The sequence below is a fragment of the Oncorhynchus nerka genome, linkage group LG28 (genome assembly GCF_034236695.1).
Source record: "Oncorhynchus nerka isolate Pitt River linkage group LG28, Oner_Uvic_2.0, whole genome shotgun sequence".
NCBI lineage: Eukaryota > Metazoa > Chordata > Actinopteri > Salmoniformes > Salmonidae > Oncorhynchus > Oncorhynchus nerka.
In genome coordinates this window covers 77,919,515-77,939,182 of record NC_088423.1, presented here as the reverse complement: position 1 = coordinate 77,939,182, position 19,668 = coordinate 77,919,515, and the positions used below count along the sequence as shown (strand labels likewise).

General features: G+C 42.6%; 1 protein-coding gene across 2 annotated transcripts; it reads right to left on the bottom strand.

Annotated features, from left to right (window-relative positions):
* Positions 1-12,143: 12,143 nt before the first annotated feature.
* LOC115113710 (large ribosomal subunit protein P2-like) lies at positions 12,144-14,328 on the bottom strand. 2 transcript variants are annotated; one of them, XM_029641652.2, is made up of 5 exons: positions 14,220-14,328; positions 13,316-13,439; positions 13,117-13,165; positions 12,808-12,903; positions 12,144-12,259 (listed from the first exon to the last, which is right to left on the bottom strand). In XM_029641652.2, the coding sequence occupies exons 2-5, from the start codon at positions 13,436-13,438 to the stop codon at positions 12,183-12,185; spliced, it is 345 nt and encodes a 114-aa protein (XP_029497512.1). In that variant the 5' UTR covers position 13,439; positions 14,220-14,328; the 3' UTR covers positions 12,144-12,182. The 2 variants fall into 2 exon arrangements, with proteins under 2 accessions (XP_029497512.1, XP_029497513.1); XM_029641653.2 differs by having other exon boundaries at positions 14,150-14,250.
* Positions 14,329-19,668: the final 5,340 nt, after the last annotated feature.

Here is a 19,668-nt window from a genome sequence, read left to right as displayed (position 1 = left end):
ACTAACGCACACACTCTTTCAATGAGGCCACAATGTCACCAGTGGTATTGCAGCACACACTCATGACAATGTGTCAACACACACATATTTTTTGTACACTCAGTGTATATTGATGTCATGAACTGACAGTTAATGAGGGTACTGAAACATAGGTTATAAAATGTAATTGGTTGTAAAGTTCATCCAGACAACCTATCAAACAAGAAATCCAAGATTCCACCAATGGGTAAGCCATGTGGTCCCAAATGCAAGAGACAATGTACTCAGAATATTTCACAGGGTAGGCAAAAGGAAATATTAAATATAAAAGTATTGGGAGATAAAGTATAAGGAGAAGAGGACATGGATCTTCCACATGGTGGCACAGCAATCTAAGAAAAATATCACTGTTGGTGCTGACAGTCGATGCAGCAGGTCGTTTCTGTACAATCTTCCAAACCAGAGCGGTTCTGCACAACAGGTGTGCAAAGTGTTTTTTCTGACAACATTTGGCTACCATCCCAAAAATGACAGGCTGATTGTCACGATGATGGGCAAGTCAATCACCACCAAACTGATTCCACCAAAGGATCAGAGGGGAAAGATAGCTTCAGCGAGCAAATTGAACATGAATCCAATCGGCTGCAACACATTGAGTCCTTCCATCCCCAAATCAGCCACTACAGACGAGAGCATGCCCCACATCGCCTCTACCTACCTAGTGACGGCAATATTCGGTTCATGCATAATGACTACAAGGAGAAGAACAAAAAGGCCAGCTGCGGTTATGAAACCTATCGCAAGGCGGTAAAGGGAAGGAACATCAGCTTTGTGAAGCTTGGAGAGGAGGAGTGCGAGCTCTGTTTGGTGCAGGGTCATCATCTGAAGACGGAGCACAGGGAGAATGAGGCCATGGAAACCCAAGCATGCCAAGACAACAGACATGCAGCACCTGAATTCACCATCACCAACCACGACTGCATGCAATGTAGGAAATATGAGGAACATAAGAAGTCTGCAGGGCAGAGCAGAAGCCATTACCAGGCTGATGCACAGAAAGATTGGCCTGAGGACTGGTCTGTGAGGAGCGTTGATATGCAAAAAGTCATCATGCTCCCTCACATGCCAGGTGTGAAAACAGCATTGTTCACAAGAAGAATCGTTGCCTATCACGAGACATTCATCACCATTGGAAAGAAGTCTCAAAAGAAGAAGAAAACAATCTCAGTGGTATGGCATGAAGGAACAGCTGGTCAGAAGGCAGAGGAGATTACTTCATCTATGTAACATCACTGGAGAATGAGAGAGATGTCAAGCATGCAGTGTATCTTCTACAAAGTCTCCAATGAAGAAAAGGACTTCACAGAGCTTGACTTTATCATGAAGAGTCACTCTAGAGACACCCTCGACACTACGTACACAGGATAGCGGGATAGAAGAGTCCAAGAAGCTGGACATAATCACCAAGCTATGTCCTCTGATGCCTGCAAATCGAAGGCAGTTCTGGAATGCCTTGGCTGTGAACAGCATTGCTGAGGATAAGGAGTGATATGGAAGAGCACTGAAGAAGTTTTACTTAAAAATTCAATGTAACTGTTCAGCATTTTATCAATTGTAGCTAAATGTTATTTGGGTATATGAACATGTAAATATGTTTAAAATGTATTCTTAAAGCTGTTATTTATTTATTCATTCAAAAGTGTCATTTGAAAAAATACAAATAAAATGTTTTTATTAGCAATCTCATGGTAATTTTTTATAATTTGTATTACCCTGTCATACTATCATGTTCCATCATTATATATTAAAAGACAGGTAATCATTTCATGTAATTCAAACAATTTCAGTGCTGCTTTTCACATTTATTCGTATAACAAGACATAGCCTACTTGTCAAACACAGTAGGTAATGTGACTGGCGCAGAATCTACATCTCTATGTAAATGCAACTGGTATCTTAGTGGAAGACACACAAAAGATGCAGTTTCAACACTGTTACACTGTTAGTAATTAGACTGCTCTTGTATTAATAGCATAAATGAGAAGTATAGTAAACTAACAAATGAAAATGGCAGATACTTCTCTTTGCTTTGGTATTACCCTGCAATTTATAACATATCACGCCAAGGAAGAAGGCAGTAACTGCCGTTTAAGGGTCAAAGGTCATGTCAGAGGTCAGGGTCAACATGAATAAAAAAATTACTCATAGTAAGGCAACAGATCATTACATCTCCAATGATCTCCCTAGAATTCATTTGGCTGGACAATTAAAAAACTTTGAAGCCATTTTTCTCAGTTCCACTCTATGAGCAGTTACTGCCTTTTTGCTTGGGAGGGCAGCTTATGTTTAATTCCCTCCTGTGTCCTAGATAGAAACATTGCATTGTTCGGACTCAGAAAATTGTGTTTACTGGGGCTAGTGGAGGCACAAAACGTCAATGATTATTTGGCACAGCCAATTTACCACCTGCCCAACAGCCAGTAGCTGCTGACAAAGCACACCAATGCTGACAGCTGCATCCTTATTATGTTTACCAACTCTCACAACTTTACACAAGTTGACATTAACCCAGTAATCACTTATCTGAAACTCTCACTCATTCAACACAAAAGGTAATTGGACCATCAGAGAGCAACATTTTGGCAAAAAAATGAATAAAACAGCACATCACAATGCCTCTGACCTAAATAGCTTGTAGCATCTTCATCTCGAGCACGTCTGGTGTTTGGGTTAAAGGTATATCTGTAACGGTTTTCTTCTGGTGAAGGAGAGGTGGACCAAAATGCAGCGTGGTTATAATTCATGGTTCTTTAATAATGAAACCATACATGAATAAACTACAAAAACAAGAAACGTGAAAACCCGAAACAGTCCCGTGTGGTACAAACACTGACACAGGAGACAACCACCCACAAAACCCAACACAAACCAGGCTACCTAAATATGGTTCCCAATCAGAGACAATGACTAACACCTGCCTCTGAATGAGAACCATATCAGGCCATCATACCATACACACCCCCCCCCCCCCCCCCGGCGGCACTGGCGGCTCCTTGCAGACTTGCGGCACTGGCGTCTCCTTGCAGACTGGCGGCACTGGCGGCTCCTTGCAGACTGGCGGCACTGGCGGCTCCTTGCAGACTGGCGGCTCTGAAGGCGCTGGGCAGACTGGCAGCTCAGGCGGCGCTGGGCAGACGGGAGACTCTGGCAGCGCTGGACAGGCGGGAGACTCCGGCAGCGCTGGACAGGCGGGAGACTCCGGCAGCGCTGGACAGGCGGGAGACTCCGGCAGCGCTGGACAGGCGGGAGACTCCGGCAGCGCTGGACAGGCGGGAGGCTCCGGCAGCGCTGGAGAGGAGGAAGGCTCCGGCAGCGCTGGAGAGGAGGAAGGCTCCGGCAGCGCTGGAGAGGAGGAAGGCTCTGGCAGCGCTGGACAGACGAGGCACACTGTAGGCCTGGTGCGTGGTGCCGGCACTGGTGATACTGGGCCGAGGACACGCACTTCAGGGCGAGTGCGGGGAGCTGCCACCGGAGGGCTGATGCGTGGAGGTGGTACCGGATAGACCGGACCGTGCAGGCGCACTGGAGCTCTTGAGCACCGAGCCTGCCCAACCTTACCTGGTTGAATGCTCCCGGTCGCCCTGCCAGTGCGGCGAGGTGGAATAGCCCGCACTGGGCTATGCAGGTGAACCGGGGACACCATGCGCAAGGCTGGTGCCATGTAAGCCGGCCCAAGGAGACGCACTGGAGACCAGATGCGTAGAGCAGGCTTCATGGCACTTGGCTCGATGCTCACTCTAGCCTGGCCGATACGCAGAGCTGGTATGTACTGCACCGGGCTATGCACCCGCACTGGGGACACTGTGCGCTCCACCGCATAACAAGGTGCCTGCCCGGTCTCTCTCGCCCTCCGGTAAGCACAGGAAGTTGGCGCAGGTCTCCTACCTGGCTTCGCCATACTTCCTGTGTGCCTGCCCCCAATACATTTTTGGGGCTGCCTCTCTGGCTTCCTTGCCAGCCGTGTTCCCTCATATCGCCGGCTCTTCTCTCTGGCTGCCTCTGCTCTCCTAGCAGCCTCCACCTGTTCCCATGGAAGGCGATCCTTTCCCGCCAGGATCTCCCATGTGTAGCAACCCTTGCCGTCCAATACATCATCCCATGTCCATTCCTCTTTGCGCTGCTCCTGCTTCCGCTGCCTGTCACCATGCCGCTTGGTCCTGATGTGGTGGGTGGTTCTGTAACGGTTTTCTTCTGGTGAAGGAGAGGCGGACCAAAATGCAGCGTGGTTATAATTCATGGTTCTTTAATAATGAAACCATACATGAATAAACTACAAAAACAAGAAACGTGAAAACCCGAAACAGTCCCGTGTGGTACAAACACTGAAACAGGAGACAACCACCCACAAAACCCAACACAAACCAGGCTACCTAAATATGGTTCCCAATCAGAGACAATGACTAACACCTGCCTCTGATTGAGAACCATATCAGGCCAAACATAGAAATAGACAAACTAGACATGTAACATAGAATGCCCAATATCAGGGCCTGCTTAGACAAAGCAGTAGAGTAAGGACTTCAGTCATGCTCTGTATGTTATGATACTCTGTTCAGCTCTCTGACTACTCACTGGGCACACACTGGTTGAATAAACATTGTTTCCATGTCATTTCGATGAAATTATGTTGAACCAATGTTGAATAGACATTGAATTGACGTCTGTGCCCAGTGGGTGACTGATGTGAGAATCTCTCAAGTTATTTAAAGAACATTGGTGCGGTGACATTAGGATATCAGGGCCTGCCTCAGTAGAGCAAAGTATTATTGATGTATGGAATGTTAGGCATACGTGTATAAAGTGAGCATTCTTAAAAAAAATATTGTTCTGTCCATGATACCGAAGTGTGTACTGATATGTGTGTATGTGTGTGACTGGTGGATGCTGCTGGGTGTGAATGTGGTATAGGGAAATTAATGTGGGAATCATTAAGTTGAAACTTTAGAGGGAGGAAACTCCACATGATTCAAGGTTGCTGCTTTCACGTCCGTTAACTCTGATCACGGTGGCTGAGGTGAAAGCCTCAGCGGAACCAAGGAACCAAGGACCTTAGGTGAAACTTCCATCTGATTCTGGTTAATTTTATATGAGCAGGAGCGTAACAACAACTGATTCACAGGGACCTTGTTCATTTTATGAGCAGGTCCAAAGTCCAGCACAATACCTCAGCTAACCCTTCATGGGTGGTAGAATGTAACACATGACACTGTATCTCAGCTAACCCGTTAAGGGTGATGGACTATACCAAGGCTCAAGATCAAGGCCTGGTTATTTCATGTTCATGAATGTTGCATTTTACCCAATGAAACCCATAGCACACTATATCTCAGCTAACCCGTTATTAAGGGCGATAGACTGTAACAAGGCTCAAGATTCAAGGCCTGGTTATTTCATGTTCATGAATGTTGCATTTTACCCAATGAAACCCATAGCACACTATATCTCAGCTAACCCGTTGTTAAGGGCGATAGACTGTAACAAGGCTCAAGAATCAAGGCCTGGTTATTTCATGTTCATGAATGTTTCAAGTTTTATTAGTCGTATGTACAGGATACACATGGTATACACCTTCCAAATAAATTCTTACTAGCAATAATATATACTAAAAGATAAGATTATGAACATAAAGTATATGGCTAAGTAGAATAGAATAAACATTTTAAACAAGTATAATTACAGGAAGACACAATTTATAGTCTAATATTTACATGTGTTTTGAGGACGGGGGTTTGGGGGGCAAGTGTTTAAATTGTGCAGTATATAACAATTTAGCAATACTAGTCTGGTAGCTGCAGTTGTGATGTGTGTGTAGCATGAATATATACAGTGGGAAGAACAAGTATTTGATACACTGCCGATTTTGCAGGTTTTCCTACTTACAAAGCATGTAGAGGGCTGTAATTTTTATCATAGGTACACTTCAACTGTGAGAGACAGAATCTAAAACAAAGATCCAGAAAATCGCATTGGGGTTAAGGTTAGGGTTGGTTTAGGGTAAGGGTTCGGGTTTCAAATCAAATCAAATGTTATTTGTCACATGTGCCGAATAGAACAGACCTTACAGTGAAATGCTTACTTACAAGCCCATAACCAAAACCCCCAAAAAAAAGTGTCAAATAAATGAACAAATAATAAAAAAGCAGCAGTAAAATAACAATAGCGAGGCTATGTACAAGGGGTACCGGTACAGAGTCAGTGTGCCAGGGCACCAGTTAGTCGAGGTAATTGAGGTAATATGTACATGTAGGTAGAGTTAAAACCTCTACAGGATCGGTGGGTCCCCCCGCTGGGACAGTTGAGCTAACGTAGGCTAATGTGATTAGCATGAGGTTGTACGTAACAAGAACATTTCCCAGGATATAGACATATCTGATATTGTCAGAAAGCTTAAATTCGTGTTAATCTAACTGCACTGTCCAATTTACAGTAGCTAATACAGTGAAAGAATACCATGCTATTGTTTGAGGAGAGTGCACAGTTATGAACTTGAAAATGTATTAATAAACCAATTAGGCACATTTGGGCAGTCTTGATACAAAATGTTGAACAGAAATGCAATGGTTCATTGGATCAGTATAAAACTGTGCACATACACTGCTGCCATCTAGTGGCCAATATCTAAATTGCACCTGGGCTGGAATAATACATTGTGTCCTTTCTCTGGCATTTCAGATCTAATGTGTTATATTCTCCTACATTAATTTAACAATTCCATAAACTTCAAAGTGTTTCCTTTCAAATGTTATCAAGAATATGCATATCCTTGATTCAGGTCCTGAGCTACAGGCAGTTCGTTTTGGGTATGTCATTTTAGGAGAAAATTGGGAAAAAAGGGGCGGATCCTTAAGAGGTTTTTAAAGTGACTATGTATAGATAATAAACAGAGAATAGCAGCAGCGTAAAAGAAGGGGGGGGGGCAATATAAATAGTCTGGATAGCCATTTGATTAGCTTTACAGGAGTCTTATGGCTTGGGGGTAGAAGCTGTTGAGAAGCCTTTTGGACCTAGACATGGCGCTCCGGTACCGCTTGCCATGTAGTAGCAGAGAGAATAGCCTATGACTAGGGTGGCTGGAGTCTTTGACCATTTTTAGGGCCTTCCTCTGACACCACCTGGTATAGAGGTCCGGGATGGCTGGAAGCTTGGCCCCAGTGATGTACTGGGTTTGGTTTAGGGGTTTGGGAAAATAGGATTTTGAACGGTTATTAATTGTGTGTCCCCACAAGGTTAGTTAATTAAACACGACTGTGTGTGTTAGTGTGTGCGTGAGTGCATGTGTGCTAAGGTGTGGAGAATCAGAGCAGGTGGTCAGTCAAGTTCAAGTGTTCAGCAGTCTGATGACTTGTAGATAGAAACGGTCTCTGAGCCTGTTGGTATCAGACTTCATGCTCCAATTCTGTCTGCCCGATGGTAATGGAGTGAACAGCTCTTAGCTGATATGTGTGGGGTCCGTGATGATGCTGCGGGCCTTCCTCAGGCACCGTTTCAAGTAGATGTCCTGTGCTGGGCTGTCCTCACCACCTGCTAGAGGGTCTTGTGGTCATGGATGGAGCAATTCCCGCACCAGGCTGTGATGCAACCAGTCAGCGGTAGTATTTGAAGAGGACCTTGTCAGGATTTGGCCAGGGTTGTTCCGGTTTTTGGTCACTAGATGCCCCCATTGTGCCTTTTGACCTTTTTGTTTTCCCTTGATCCCCATTATTATTTGCACCTGTGCCTCGTTTCCCCTGATTGTATTTAAACCCTTTGTTTTCCTCAGTCCTTTGCTCTGTGTTTGTATGTTAGCACCCAGCCCTAGTACTCTGTGAACTCTTGTTGATCCCGGTGGACTCTCTTGTGGAATTCTGTTTTTTGTTCTTGTTTGTTTGTTTTTGAGTATTTTTTGAGTTTTTTTTGTGCTATACCTTCCACCTTGTGGATTTACCTTTTTGTCTTGGAGGATTACCTTTGTTCTTGTGGAATTCCTTTTGAGGTTGTGGAGTTTCATGTTTTCCTGAACTTTATTTTTTACTTCATTAAATACATCGTCTCAAGTACTGCTGTGTCTGCCTCATCTTCTGGGTTCTGCCAACTATTCGTGGCTCAGTTGGTTAAGTGACTGTTTCTCACTCTGGAGACCCGGGTTCGTAACCGGGTCCTGACAGACCTGGGGTGGCATGCCGAATTTCTTTAGCTGCCTTAGGAAGTAGAGACGCTGTTGCATCCTCTTGACAAGAGTTTTGGTGTTGTTGGTCGATGTCAAGTCCTCTGTGCTGTGGACGTTGAGGAGTTTAAAACTACTGACTCCCATTGATGTGGATTGTGGCACTTTCCCTCCTGTTTCCTGAAGTCAACAATTAAACCCTTTCTTTTGCTGATGTTGAGGTTGGTGTCCTGGCATTCCAATGCCAGTTCACTTTCCTTCCTATAGGCTGACTCGTTGTTGTTGTTTTCCAGGCCTACAACTGTGGTGTTGTCAGCAAACTTGATAATGGAGTTGGTGTTGTGCGAGAACAGGGAGTACAGCAGAGGGCTGAGACACCTGTGTTAAGGCATCAGCATGCTTCAATTTGCCTGGCGCCTAGCCGAACCTAACGAGTGTGCTTGCATTCTACCTTACAAAATGCTTTCGCTTGAAAAATGAGAAAAAAGCGACAATAATACTGTTTGTCAATTTTCAGACTCTGTAGCCAGTATACACTTCCTCAAAATAGTCAAAAAGATCATTTAAGAAATCTGTAATTAATTTTGACATTTTTTTGCAGAGGAGATCTTCGTCACATAATTTTGCATCTGACTAGGATGTTTGGTGCAGTATTTCTCAAGTGAAAAAATGTGCATGAGAAGGAGTCGTCTCCCTTTGAATGACAACAGGCACTTAATTGAAGAATCCTTACTGTTGACCAATTGTCGACGAGTCGGCTACCGACTTTGGCTTTTGGCTACCGACTTCGGCTACCAACACCGACTTTGGCTTGCCTCAAGAAAAAATGTTGTGTGCCTGAACAACCGAAAAAAAACATACCGAAGTCCAAAAAGAACCAAAATGTCACAAAACTATTTTGGCTGGGAAGCATGCAGACGCCTTTCATCAGTGGTGAGGAGGTGCCAAAGTTGTATTTTACCTAATGAAACCCATTGTGGGTGGTAGCTGTAACAAAAGTTGTACAAATTTAAAGGCCCAGTGCTGTAAAAAAATTCCTGTGTTTTATATATTTCCACACTATGAGGTTGGAATAATACTGTGAAATTGTAGAAAATTATGATAATGCCCTTTTAGTGTAAGAGTTGTTTGAAATACGGCTGACATTTCTGCCTGTTTGGTGGGATGGAGTTTTGGCTTGCCTGTTGACAAATTAGTTAATAGACCAATAAGAAAGCATTCCAAACCTCTCTGCCAATAACAGCTAGTTTTCTGTTTTCTTGAGAAATTGCTCTTTGCTCTTAAAATATGATTATTTCGGACCATTTCAATTGAAAACAATCACAGTAAGGTACTTAATTGTTAGCCAGAAATGATTTGATATTGAGATAACGGCTGCATTACATCTTACCTCAGGAAACTCATTGAGGGTGGTAAATTGTAAAAGTCTATACCCAGGATACCCATTAAGGGTGGTAACTATAGGAACATGGTAGCATTATTTACATCAGGGGAATTTAGCAGTGTCAGCAGCCTATTTGCAACACATCTTCGATTTTGTATGTTTCACTTGCATTCAGTAGTCTATGAATCACATGGTTATGAAGGCATAAATGTGTATACTTATATTAAATGGACAACTTATATTAAATGGACAAAAGGAACACCTATGTGAGAATACTATTAATTGACTACAGCGTTCAACACCATAGTGCCCTCAAAGCTCATCACTAAGCTAAGGACCTAGGGATTAAACACCTCCCTCTGCAACTGGATCCTGGACTTCCTGACGGGCTGCCCCCAGGTGGTAAGGGTAGGTAACAACACATCCGCCACGCTGATCCTCAACACGGGGGCCCCTCAGAAGTGCATGCTCAGTCCCCTCCTGTACTCCCTGTTCACTCATGACTGCACGGCCAGGCATGACTCCAACACCATCATTAAGTTTGCTGATGACACAACAGTGGTAGGCTTGATCACCGACAACATTGAGACAGCCTATAGGGAGGAGGTCATAGACCTGACTGTGTGGTGCAAGGACAACAACCTCTCCCTCAACGTGATCAAGACAAAGGAGATGATTGTGGACTACAGGAAAAGGAGGACCGAGCACGCACCATTCTCATCGACTGGGCTGCGGTGGAGCAGGTTGAGAGCTTCAAGTTCCTTGGCATCCACATCACCAACAAACTAACATGGCCCAAGCACACCAAGAGTCGTGAAGAGGGCACGACAAAACCTATTCTCCCTCAGGAGACTGAACAGATTTGTCATGGGTCCTCAGATCCTCAAAACATTTTACAGCTGCACCATCGAGAGCATCCTGATGGGTTGCATCAGTGCCTGGTATGGCAACTACTTGCGGCCTCCGACCGCAAGGCACTACAGAGGATAGTGCGAACATCACCGGGGCTAAGCTTCCTGCCATCCAGGACCTCTATACCAGGCGGTGACAGAGGAAGGGCCTAAATATTGTCAAAGACTCCAGCCACCCTAGTCATAGACTGTTCTCTCTGCTACCGCACGGCAAGTGCTACCAGAGCGCCATGTCTAGGCCCAAGAGGCTTCTAAACAGCTTCTACCCCCAAGCCATAAAACTCCTGAACAGCTAATCAAATGGCTACCCAGACTATTTGCATTGCCCCCCTCCATGCTGCTGCTACTCTGTTATTATCTATGCATAGTCACTTTAATAACTCTACCTACATGCACATATTACCGCAAATACCTCAACACCGGTACCCCCTGTATATAGCCCCGCTATTGTTATTTACTGCTGCTCTTTAATTATTTGTTATTATTATCTCTTTTTTTTGTTGGTATTTTCTTAAAACTGCATTGTTGGTTAAGGGCTTATAAGTAAGCATTTCACGGTAATACCTGTTGTATACAGCACATGTGACAAATACAATCTCAAATGTGTGTATGTAGGTCTGTCCTTGTCTATTAATTAATGTATGATTATTGTGATGTTTTATGTGTACCTTAGGAAGAGTGGCTGCAGACTCATGAGCCCAACATTTGTTATACTACCCATTCAAGACAAGTGCCTAGGGAGACGGGTTGTTTCTGGACAGGGCCAGTAGCAGAAGGGTAAATAGCGCCATCTGCTATTTTACCCATGAATTTAACCTTTTACCACACTAGCAACTACCGAAATCATTGTGTAGTAGCAGTGAAATTAGTCGACAATCAATACCAGTCACATACCTTGACTATAATTCCCCAAATAGAATTTGATTCAAAATGTACAATAGCAAGCAAATTACTACTTTGCACCTCCACATGGCTGCACTGCAGCAACAAGCCCCAAAATTGATTAAAGGTACATTACGGTACCCCTTATAGTCCAAGGACCTTACATGTTGTTTAAAGATGTGGCTCTGGAAGCCTAAACAGCCAAATACTCCATCTAAACCTGAATCGATTCTCAATTGCAGTAAAATTCTATAAACATAAATCCCTACTTTCATATCCCAAAATAATTTCACAAATGCTAAATTCACTTACTGTACAGTTAGGTTGCAGCCAATAGTATTTTTCCAGTGACAACCCTTTTGTAGGGACCATTTACACACGTTAGGAGATGCAGATGGCCAATTAGCACAGGTTGTAAGTAGACTAACTTCAATCTGTTTTCTGTAAACACTGTAACATGGAGATTTTTGTGTGGGAACACATCCTTTTTTATTATATTTCTATCTGATATGAAAGATAAGGTCCTTTTGCTTCCAAAACACTGCCGCAAATGATGTGTGGTAATGTTCAAACTGAGCATCCAGGGCTCTTAACAAAATTCCCCAGTACAGAAGACGCAGTCATCCAATGACTTGTGTAATGTAATGGAACAGTCATGATCAAGGGCTATGCAGCACCCAAATGCTTCAGCGACTGACTGTGTCCAGACGAAAAAAAAAAAAAAAGAGTTAACTTTCATTAAGCAAAATACCCAATGCAGAAAATACAAGGAACATTTAGCCTGTTCCTTAATTACAAAGTTTATTTCAGATTTTTAACAAGTTTAGTCGAACAGGCCGAATCCCATGTCGTCATCAGATCCCTCTTCAGACTCCTCCTTCTCTTCCTTCTTCTCCTCAGCTGTAAAGAGATCACAGTAATCAATTAACAATACCATCTTCACCAAATACATTGTCTGAAAACAGAGATATTCAAAGCTAGTTATAGTGAATGTAATATAATAAACAGTTTACCAAAATACATGTTCATAAACAAAATAAACGACCCTTTATGAACTAGTAATGCGCTGATCAGCCATTTATTAAATCTGAAACTGACCTGCTGTTTTTAAAACGGTCCCATTCTACCAGGCTTGATGTATAAAAATAATGATCCCCGCCAATTAGAAAATCCATGTATTTAGCAATGAAACTGTTTTAATGCTGTTTGTATTGAGACAGTTCTGGTCATTACTATAACATTTCCAATGTATTTAGTAAAGGCAAATAAGCTTTAGCTTGCCTGACCAAGTGCCCAATAGATATTGAGCTGACCCACACATCAATATCTATAACTTAACACCCCATTAGAAGGCATTGAGCCCAGTTTGGTATGAAAAATTATAGACAACCAAAAGGTCAACTTGACAAGGATCTCGAACACTCATGTGGGCTCTGATGTATGCTCACCTGCAGTGGGGGCAGCTGCCCCAGCAGCAGCAGCTCCACCTGAGCTGGCCACTGCCACAGCACCACCTGCTGGCATACTGGCCAGTTTACCATAGCCTGTGAGAGAAATTACAGTTAACTGATTTAATTACAACTATATTGCTGTATATACCAATAACTAATAACACTAATACAGTGGCAGATAAGCCTTGCTGGAGTTTCAAAACAAATGTCTAGCAGATTAAACCACCAGTGTGCTTAGTCCAGAATGGACTAAGATGTGTTCTCTTCAGTGACTTTAGATTATGCATTGACAGTTCTGCAACTCACCTTGAGCAATCACCTCTTCCACATTTTTGCCACCGAGTTCAGTGACGACCTGAAGGGGGAAAAAAAGGGGTCATAAATTAGTGGTCCATAGAAATTGCAAGCATGTTTTCTGTTTGAGCTCAACTTTCAGAACACACATGTTGTGCGTTTATTTTACTCAACACTGAGATAAGGTAAAAACATGTGATATTAAGCATACCTTCTCCATGCGTGTTTTGTCAGCCTCAATGCCAACACTTTCCAGGATCTTCTTGATGTCCGCAGCCTGTGGGCTGGCATTACCACCAAGGGCAGAGAGCAGGTATGCAGCAACGTAACGCATTCTGCAATACAGGTCATGATGCAGTTATACATCATTTGACAACAACAAAAAACTAGGCATAAAAAAAAATAAATTCCAATACAGTTAAATTACTTTAGACAAATACTAAACATGCATCTCAAAGGGAACGTCGCAGTATAATCCTATAACCTGCAGAAACAATTATAACAATTGTCCATGTCATACCCACAGATCATCAAGTAGCTAGGCCTATACATGCCTACTTTGCATTTGTTTCAAGAGTGACATTTATACACCTTCTCCAGAATTCAAGTGAGAAAAAAACACGTTGGTTGGGCATCTTAACCAAACACTAGGACTCATTGCCTTACTCAAAACATCTGATAGATTAGCTAACTAGGTAACGTTGGCTAGATAACAGAGGTTAGCAAATTAGCTATCTAGTTGAGCTTGCTAGCGCACTGTCCACAAAGTTCCAGTTAGTGAGGTTGTCACTGATAACTTATTTATTCAATCAGAATATGAAGATGTGGCATTGAAAAACTCCCTAGTGAATAATGTTACCAATCACTTAGCTAGCTACAGTTTTGGGCCTTGTTTCTTTGAGGCAATAGTGAGAGCGAGTACACATGGTGACATGTCATGGCTGTTAGGTAGCAAGCTAACTGGCTAGCATGCTCCTCTCCAATACATTATTTGCTGTCCAATTTTAGGTTAGGTGTAAGACAAATATTTGAAAGGAATGCCTACGTTATGGTTCCGTGTTGGACTTATTTTCACTGGGTGTGTATATCCTAAATTGCCTTTAAAAGACACTCACTTGACACGGAAAAGACAGAGATGCGTGTTCACGACGAGATTTGCACAGGCGGAAAGGAAGTTCCAAGGCAGGGGAAAACGGAAAAACGCGTGATGGGCGGGGAAATCGAATGAATTTTGATTGGAGGAGAAAATTCCAACAAGGGTGGACTTGATTTGCAAGGCGAAGTGAGGAGATGGTCCGGAGGCCGAGCGGCGTCAACCCAATGAAAATTGTCAGAAAAAAAAAACATTTAGGGAAACTGGAATCACTATATGGTGATAATGATACGCCGCATGTAAGTGATTGGGCCACTGTTCAGTCCAGCAAAGTGCCATTGACTCTCAGTGGTCAATAACGGGACAGATGGAGCTGGGACTGTGCTGTGACCTTAGAACAGACACCTAATTCAAAATCAAATCAAAACAAATCAAATCAAATGTATTTGTCACATACACATGGTTAGCAAATGTTAATGCGAGTGTAGCGAAATGCTTGTGCTTCTAGTTCCGACAATGCAGTAATAACCAACAAGTAATCTAACTAACAATTCCAAAACTACTGTCTTATGCACAGTGTAAGGGGATAAGAATATGTACATAAAGATATATGAATGAGTGATGGTACAGAGCAGCATAGGCAAGATACAGTAGATGGTATCGAGTACAGGATATACATATGAGATGAGTATGTAAACAAAGTGGCATAGTTAAAGTGGCTAGTGATACATGTATTACATAAGGATGCAGTAGATGATATAGAGTACAGTATATACGTATACATATGAGATGAATAATGTAGGGTATGTAAACATTATATTAGGTAGCATTGTTTAAAGTGGCTAGGGATATATTTTACATCATTTCCCATCAATTCCCATTATTAAAGTGGCTGGAGTTGAGTCAGTGTGTTGGCAGCGGCCACTCAGTGTTAGTGGTTGCTGTTTAACAGTCTGATGGCCTTGAGATAGAAGCTGTTTTTCAGTCTCTCGGTCCCAGCCTTGATGCACCTGTACTGACCTCGCCTTCTGGATGATAGCGGGGTGAACATTCAGTGGCTCGGTTGGTTGTTGTCCTTGATGATCTTTATGGCCTTCCTGTAACATCGGGTGGTGTAGGTGTCCTGGAGGGCAGGTAGTTTGCCCCCGGTGATGCGTTGTGCAGACCTCACTACCCTCTGGAGAGCCTTACGGTTGTGGGCGGAGCAGTTGCCGTACCAGGCGGTGATACAGCCCGCCAGGATGCTCTCGATTGTGCATCTGTAGAAGTTTGTGAGTGCTTTTGGTGACAAGCCAAATTTCTTCAGCCTCCTGAGGTTGAAGAGGCGCTGCTGCGCCTTCTTCACGATGCTGTCTGTGTGAGTGGACCAATTCAGTTTGTCTGTGATGTGTATGCCGAGGAACTTAAAACTTGCTACCCTCTCCACTACTGTTCCATCAATGTGGATAGGGGGGTGTTCCCTCTGCTGTTTCCTGAAGTCCACAATCATCTCCTTAGTTTTGTTGACGTTGAGTGTGAGGTTATTTTCCTGACACCACACTCCGAGGGCCCTCACCTCCTCCCTGTATGCCCTCTCGTCGTTGTTGGTAATCAAGCCTACCACTGTTGTGTCGTCCGCAAACTTGATGATTGAGTTGGAGGCGTGCGTGGCCACGCAGTCGTGGGTGAACAGGGAGTACAGGAGAGGGCTCAGAACGCATCCTTGTGGGGCCCCAGTGTTGAGGATCAGCGGGGTGGAGATGTTGTTGCCTACCCTCACCACCTGGGGGCGGCCCGTCAGGAAGTCCAGTACCCAGTTGCACAGGGCGGGGTCGAGACCCAGGGTCTCGAGCTTGATGACGAGCTTGGAGGGTACTATGGTGTTAAATGCCGAGCTGTAGTCGATGAACAGCATTCTCACATAGGTATTCCTCTTGTCCAGATGGGTTAGGGCAGTGTGCAGTGTGGTTGAGATTGCATCGTCTGTGGACCTATTTGGGCGGTAAGCAAATTGGAGTGGGTCTAGGGTGTCAGGTAGGGTGGAGGTGATATGGTCCTTGACTAGTCTCTCAAAGCACTTCATGATGACGGAAGTGAGTGCTACGGGGCGGTAGTCGTTTAGCTCAGTTACCTTAGCTTTCTTGGGAACAGGAACAATGGTGGCCCTCTTGAAGCATGTGGGAACAGCAGACTGGTATAGGGATTGATTGAATATGTCCGTAAACACACCAGCCAGCTGGTCTGCGCATGCTCTGAGGGCGCGGCTGGGGATGCCGTCTGGGCCTGCAGCCTTGTGAGGGTTGACAGGTTTAAATGTTTTACTCACCTCGGCTGCAGTGAAGGAGAGGCTGCATGTTTCCATTGCAGGCCGTGTCAGTGGCACTGTATTGTCCTCAAAGCGGGCAAAAAAGTTATTTAGTCTGCCTGGGAGCAAGACATCCTGGTCCGTGACTGGGCTGGTTTTCTTCTTGTAGTCCGTAATTGACTGTAGACCCTGCCACATACCTCTTGTGTCTGAGCCATTGAATTGAGATTCTACTTTGTCTCTATACTGACGCTTAGCTTGTTTGATAGCCTTGCGGAGGGAATAACTGCACTGTTTGTATTCAGTCATGTTACCAGTCACCTTGCCCTGATTAAAAGCAGTGGTTCGCGCTTTCAGTTTCATGCGAATGCTGCCATCAATCCACGGTTTCTGGTTAGGGAATGTTTTAATCGTTGCTTTGGACTACATTAGTACCAACATAGTGCCATACTCTATGAAACGGCACAGAGCCCTTACTATTGTACCATTCTTGCCTCTGGCAATATGACATAATATGGCATCATCAAAATTTGGTATCAAACAAAAAACGTGGGCCTCCTAAACAAAAAGGATGTTAAAACTACAATTGTTAAAGGAAATACACAATAAAAGTGATGGTAATAGTAAATTGAGAATAAAAATAAGCTAATGAAAACATTTTTCATGGTATCGTTTATTTTGTGCAGTTTTTTGGATCTAAATCATTTTGATCTAAATAATTCTATACATCCACATCAACGTAACACAATACAAATGGACAGAATAAACTGAGAGCAGCACATTTTGTAAGTAGACCTAACAGTCCAAAACAAGCAAATATTAAACATGATATCAAATAGTTCTCATAAAAGTTTCAAGTTTGGTCTTGGTACTCAAAACAAGAATATAACAGTCAGAAAAGGAATACAAATCATTTCAGGATTTTTCTCTCTCATGAAAATCCCTTGTAAAAAATAAAAATATCAAAAGAAAACACTTAGAAAAATATTTTATTGACCCTTCCAAAATATAAGAGGGTAGAAACCTGAGGGGTGTTTCACAAAGCTCTAGGAATTGGCAAGGTAACTGTCCTGAACATTCTGTTGAAACCATTAATGTCAGTCACAAGGACAACATTTCAGTAATCATACTGAGGGGCAAGCCGACATGTAACCAACTTGCTATGGTGTGCCAAATCTGTTAAGCCTTTGTTTATTTTACACATCTGTTTAAAAGTATGAATAGAACATAGAATATTTTCTTTATGAAGTGAAGAAAACTTGTGAATGAAATACAACATGTTTCATGATTTAGATGAATACATTTTATTCAATTCAGCAAAAACGTTAAATCTATTTGATCAATATAACTGGAATTATTCAGTACATTCACGAGTGACCATAAAATTAAAATACAAACTATACTATTCAGGTGAAAATTAACATAATATCTGGAATTGAAATCAGTGATGCCAAATTAAGTTAACATCTTAAAGGGATAGTTCACCCAAATGGGACATGTACCTAATTTTATAGGTCAACAAGTAATCATTCAAACCTGTAAATCAGCAACCAAAAATATGGCTTTGTTAACTCAACCACAGCTTAGCAACAGCATAGCAACATTATTGGTCTTTATTTTGAACTGTATTAGTGAAGGTGGGTTTCACATACCAGTAGATAACATGCATTTTTGATGAATGCCATTCAATAAAGGGTTTACCCGCATTGAAAGATAGCAGGTAGCACCCTATTTCAAACAACCATGCTGGTGGTAGTGCAATTGTCTTTTTCTCGTTTATGCTTTTTGGAAAAGTCAGTTTGTGTTGGACAACAATGGCATTTGTGTCGTCGCTGAGACAAGTTGGCTGACCTACTGTAAACCCACTTTGAATGAGTTGGCCACACAGTTGATGTGTAAATAGAGCAAAATAACTCAAAGAAATGAGAGAGAAAAATGGCTATGGGAATGCAGCTTTCTTGGGGAATCTCAAAATCCACTGACCCTGTTCATGAAATACCCCTGTGGTTTCGAAAGGTTCTGACTTATTGCTCTTTTTAAATATTTAAAATGTCAGGTTTGCCTCAGGTCTCAAAATGGTATACTGTCCCCCCTTACTGTCATAAGGGAAAACGGTTATCTGAATTTGAATAGACAGATGCTGTGCTTAGTAAGCCTTCTCCCAGCCCACTAAAAACCTACACATGTGAAGGCTCTAAATGATTCATGGGACGCAAAAGCTAGAAGTTGCTGAATATTTTACGAGACAGCAAAATCTTTTTTTAAAGCTTGTAAGACAGTAAAAACATCAGCACAAGGTTAAAAATAAATTCAGAGAATGTATTATTTAATTCCTTAACAATTTAAGATTAGAATACTAAACACAGATCTACCAAAACGTTCACACGTGTTATTTTCAGGAGGGAAAAAAAACAAAAAAGAGACCATGGTGAAACATAACGTCTCCATTTAGCCTTCATATACTGGTAAACACAAAATCTCTATATAAATTTACACACAATTCCTTCGAGAATATATATATTCTATACCTCTTATATCCCAAATGTATTCTATTACTACCAGTTCTTTTCACTCTCAAAAATAGCAGGTGTGAAGTTTGCATTCCTGCAAATGCTTAGTAAACTGGCATTGAAGTGTTAAATCATCTGAGCCTAATTTTATACCCAAATGAAAATGAGGGTAATTTGAATGACAGTATGACAGTACAAGTCTAAATACTTTTGTATTGCCCTGAGACACATTATAAAGGCTGTACTAAAATAAATAAATACCATCTCTTCAATCAATGAACCTCTGTTGTGGGTCTCATAGGTCCTCAAAAGGCATCCAATATGTCAGCCCAAAATGTAATGCACATGTAAAGCGTGAATGACCAACTACTTGTATACCAAACTGTGCTTTTGTGTACCAAACTCACTAAAAGTGGCAGTAATAAAGCCTCTCTTGAAAAAGCCAAACCTTGACCCAGAAAATATAAAAAACTATCGGCCTATATCGAATCTTCCATTCCTCTCAACATTTTTAGAGAAGGCTGTTGCGCAGCAACTCACTGCCTTCCTGAAGACAAACAATGTATACGAAATGCTTCAGTCTGATTTTAGACCCCATCATAGCACTGAGACGGCACTTGTGAAGGTGGTAAATGACATTTTAATGGCATCGGACCGAGGCTCTGCATCTGTCCTCG

What these genes read in the sequence shown, in the direction of transcription:
- LOC115113710 (XM_029641652.2), bottom strand. Translation starts at nt 13,438, where the DNA reads ATGCGTTACGTTGCTGCATACCTGCTCTCTGCCCTTGGTGGTAATGCC. An exon ending in GGAAGAGGTGATTGCTCAAG is followed by an intron (nt 12,904 to 13,116) that starts GTGAGTTGCAGA and finishes TTTCTCTCACAG; the next exon opens with GCTATGGTAAACTGGCCAGT. An exon ending in GGCAGCTGCCCCCACTGCAG is followed by an intron (nt 12,260 to 12,807) that starts GTGAGCATACAT and finishes ATCTCTTTACAG; the next exon opens with CTGAGGAGAAGAAGGAAGAG.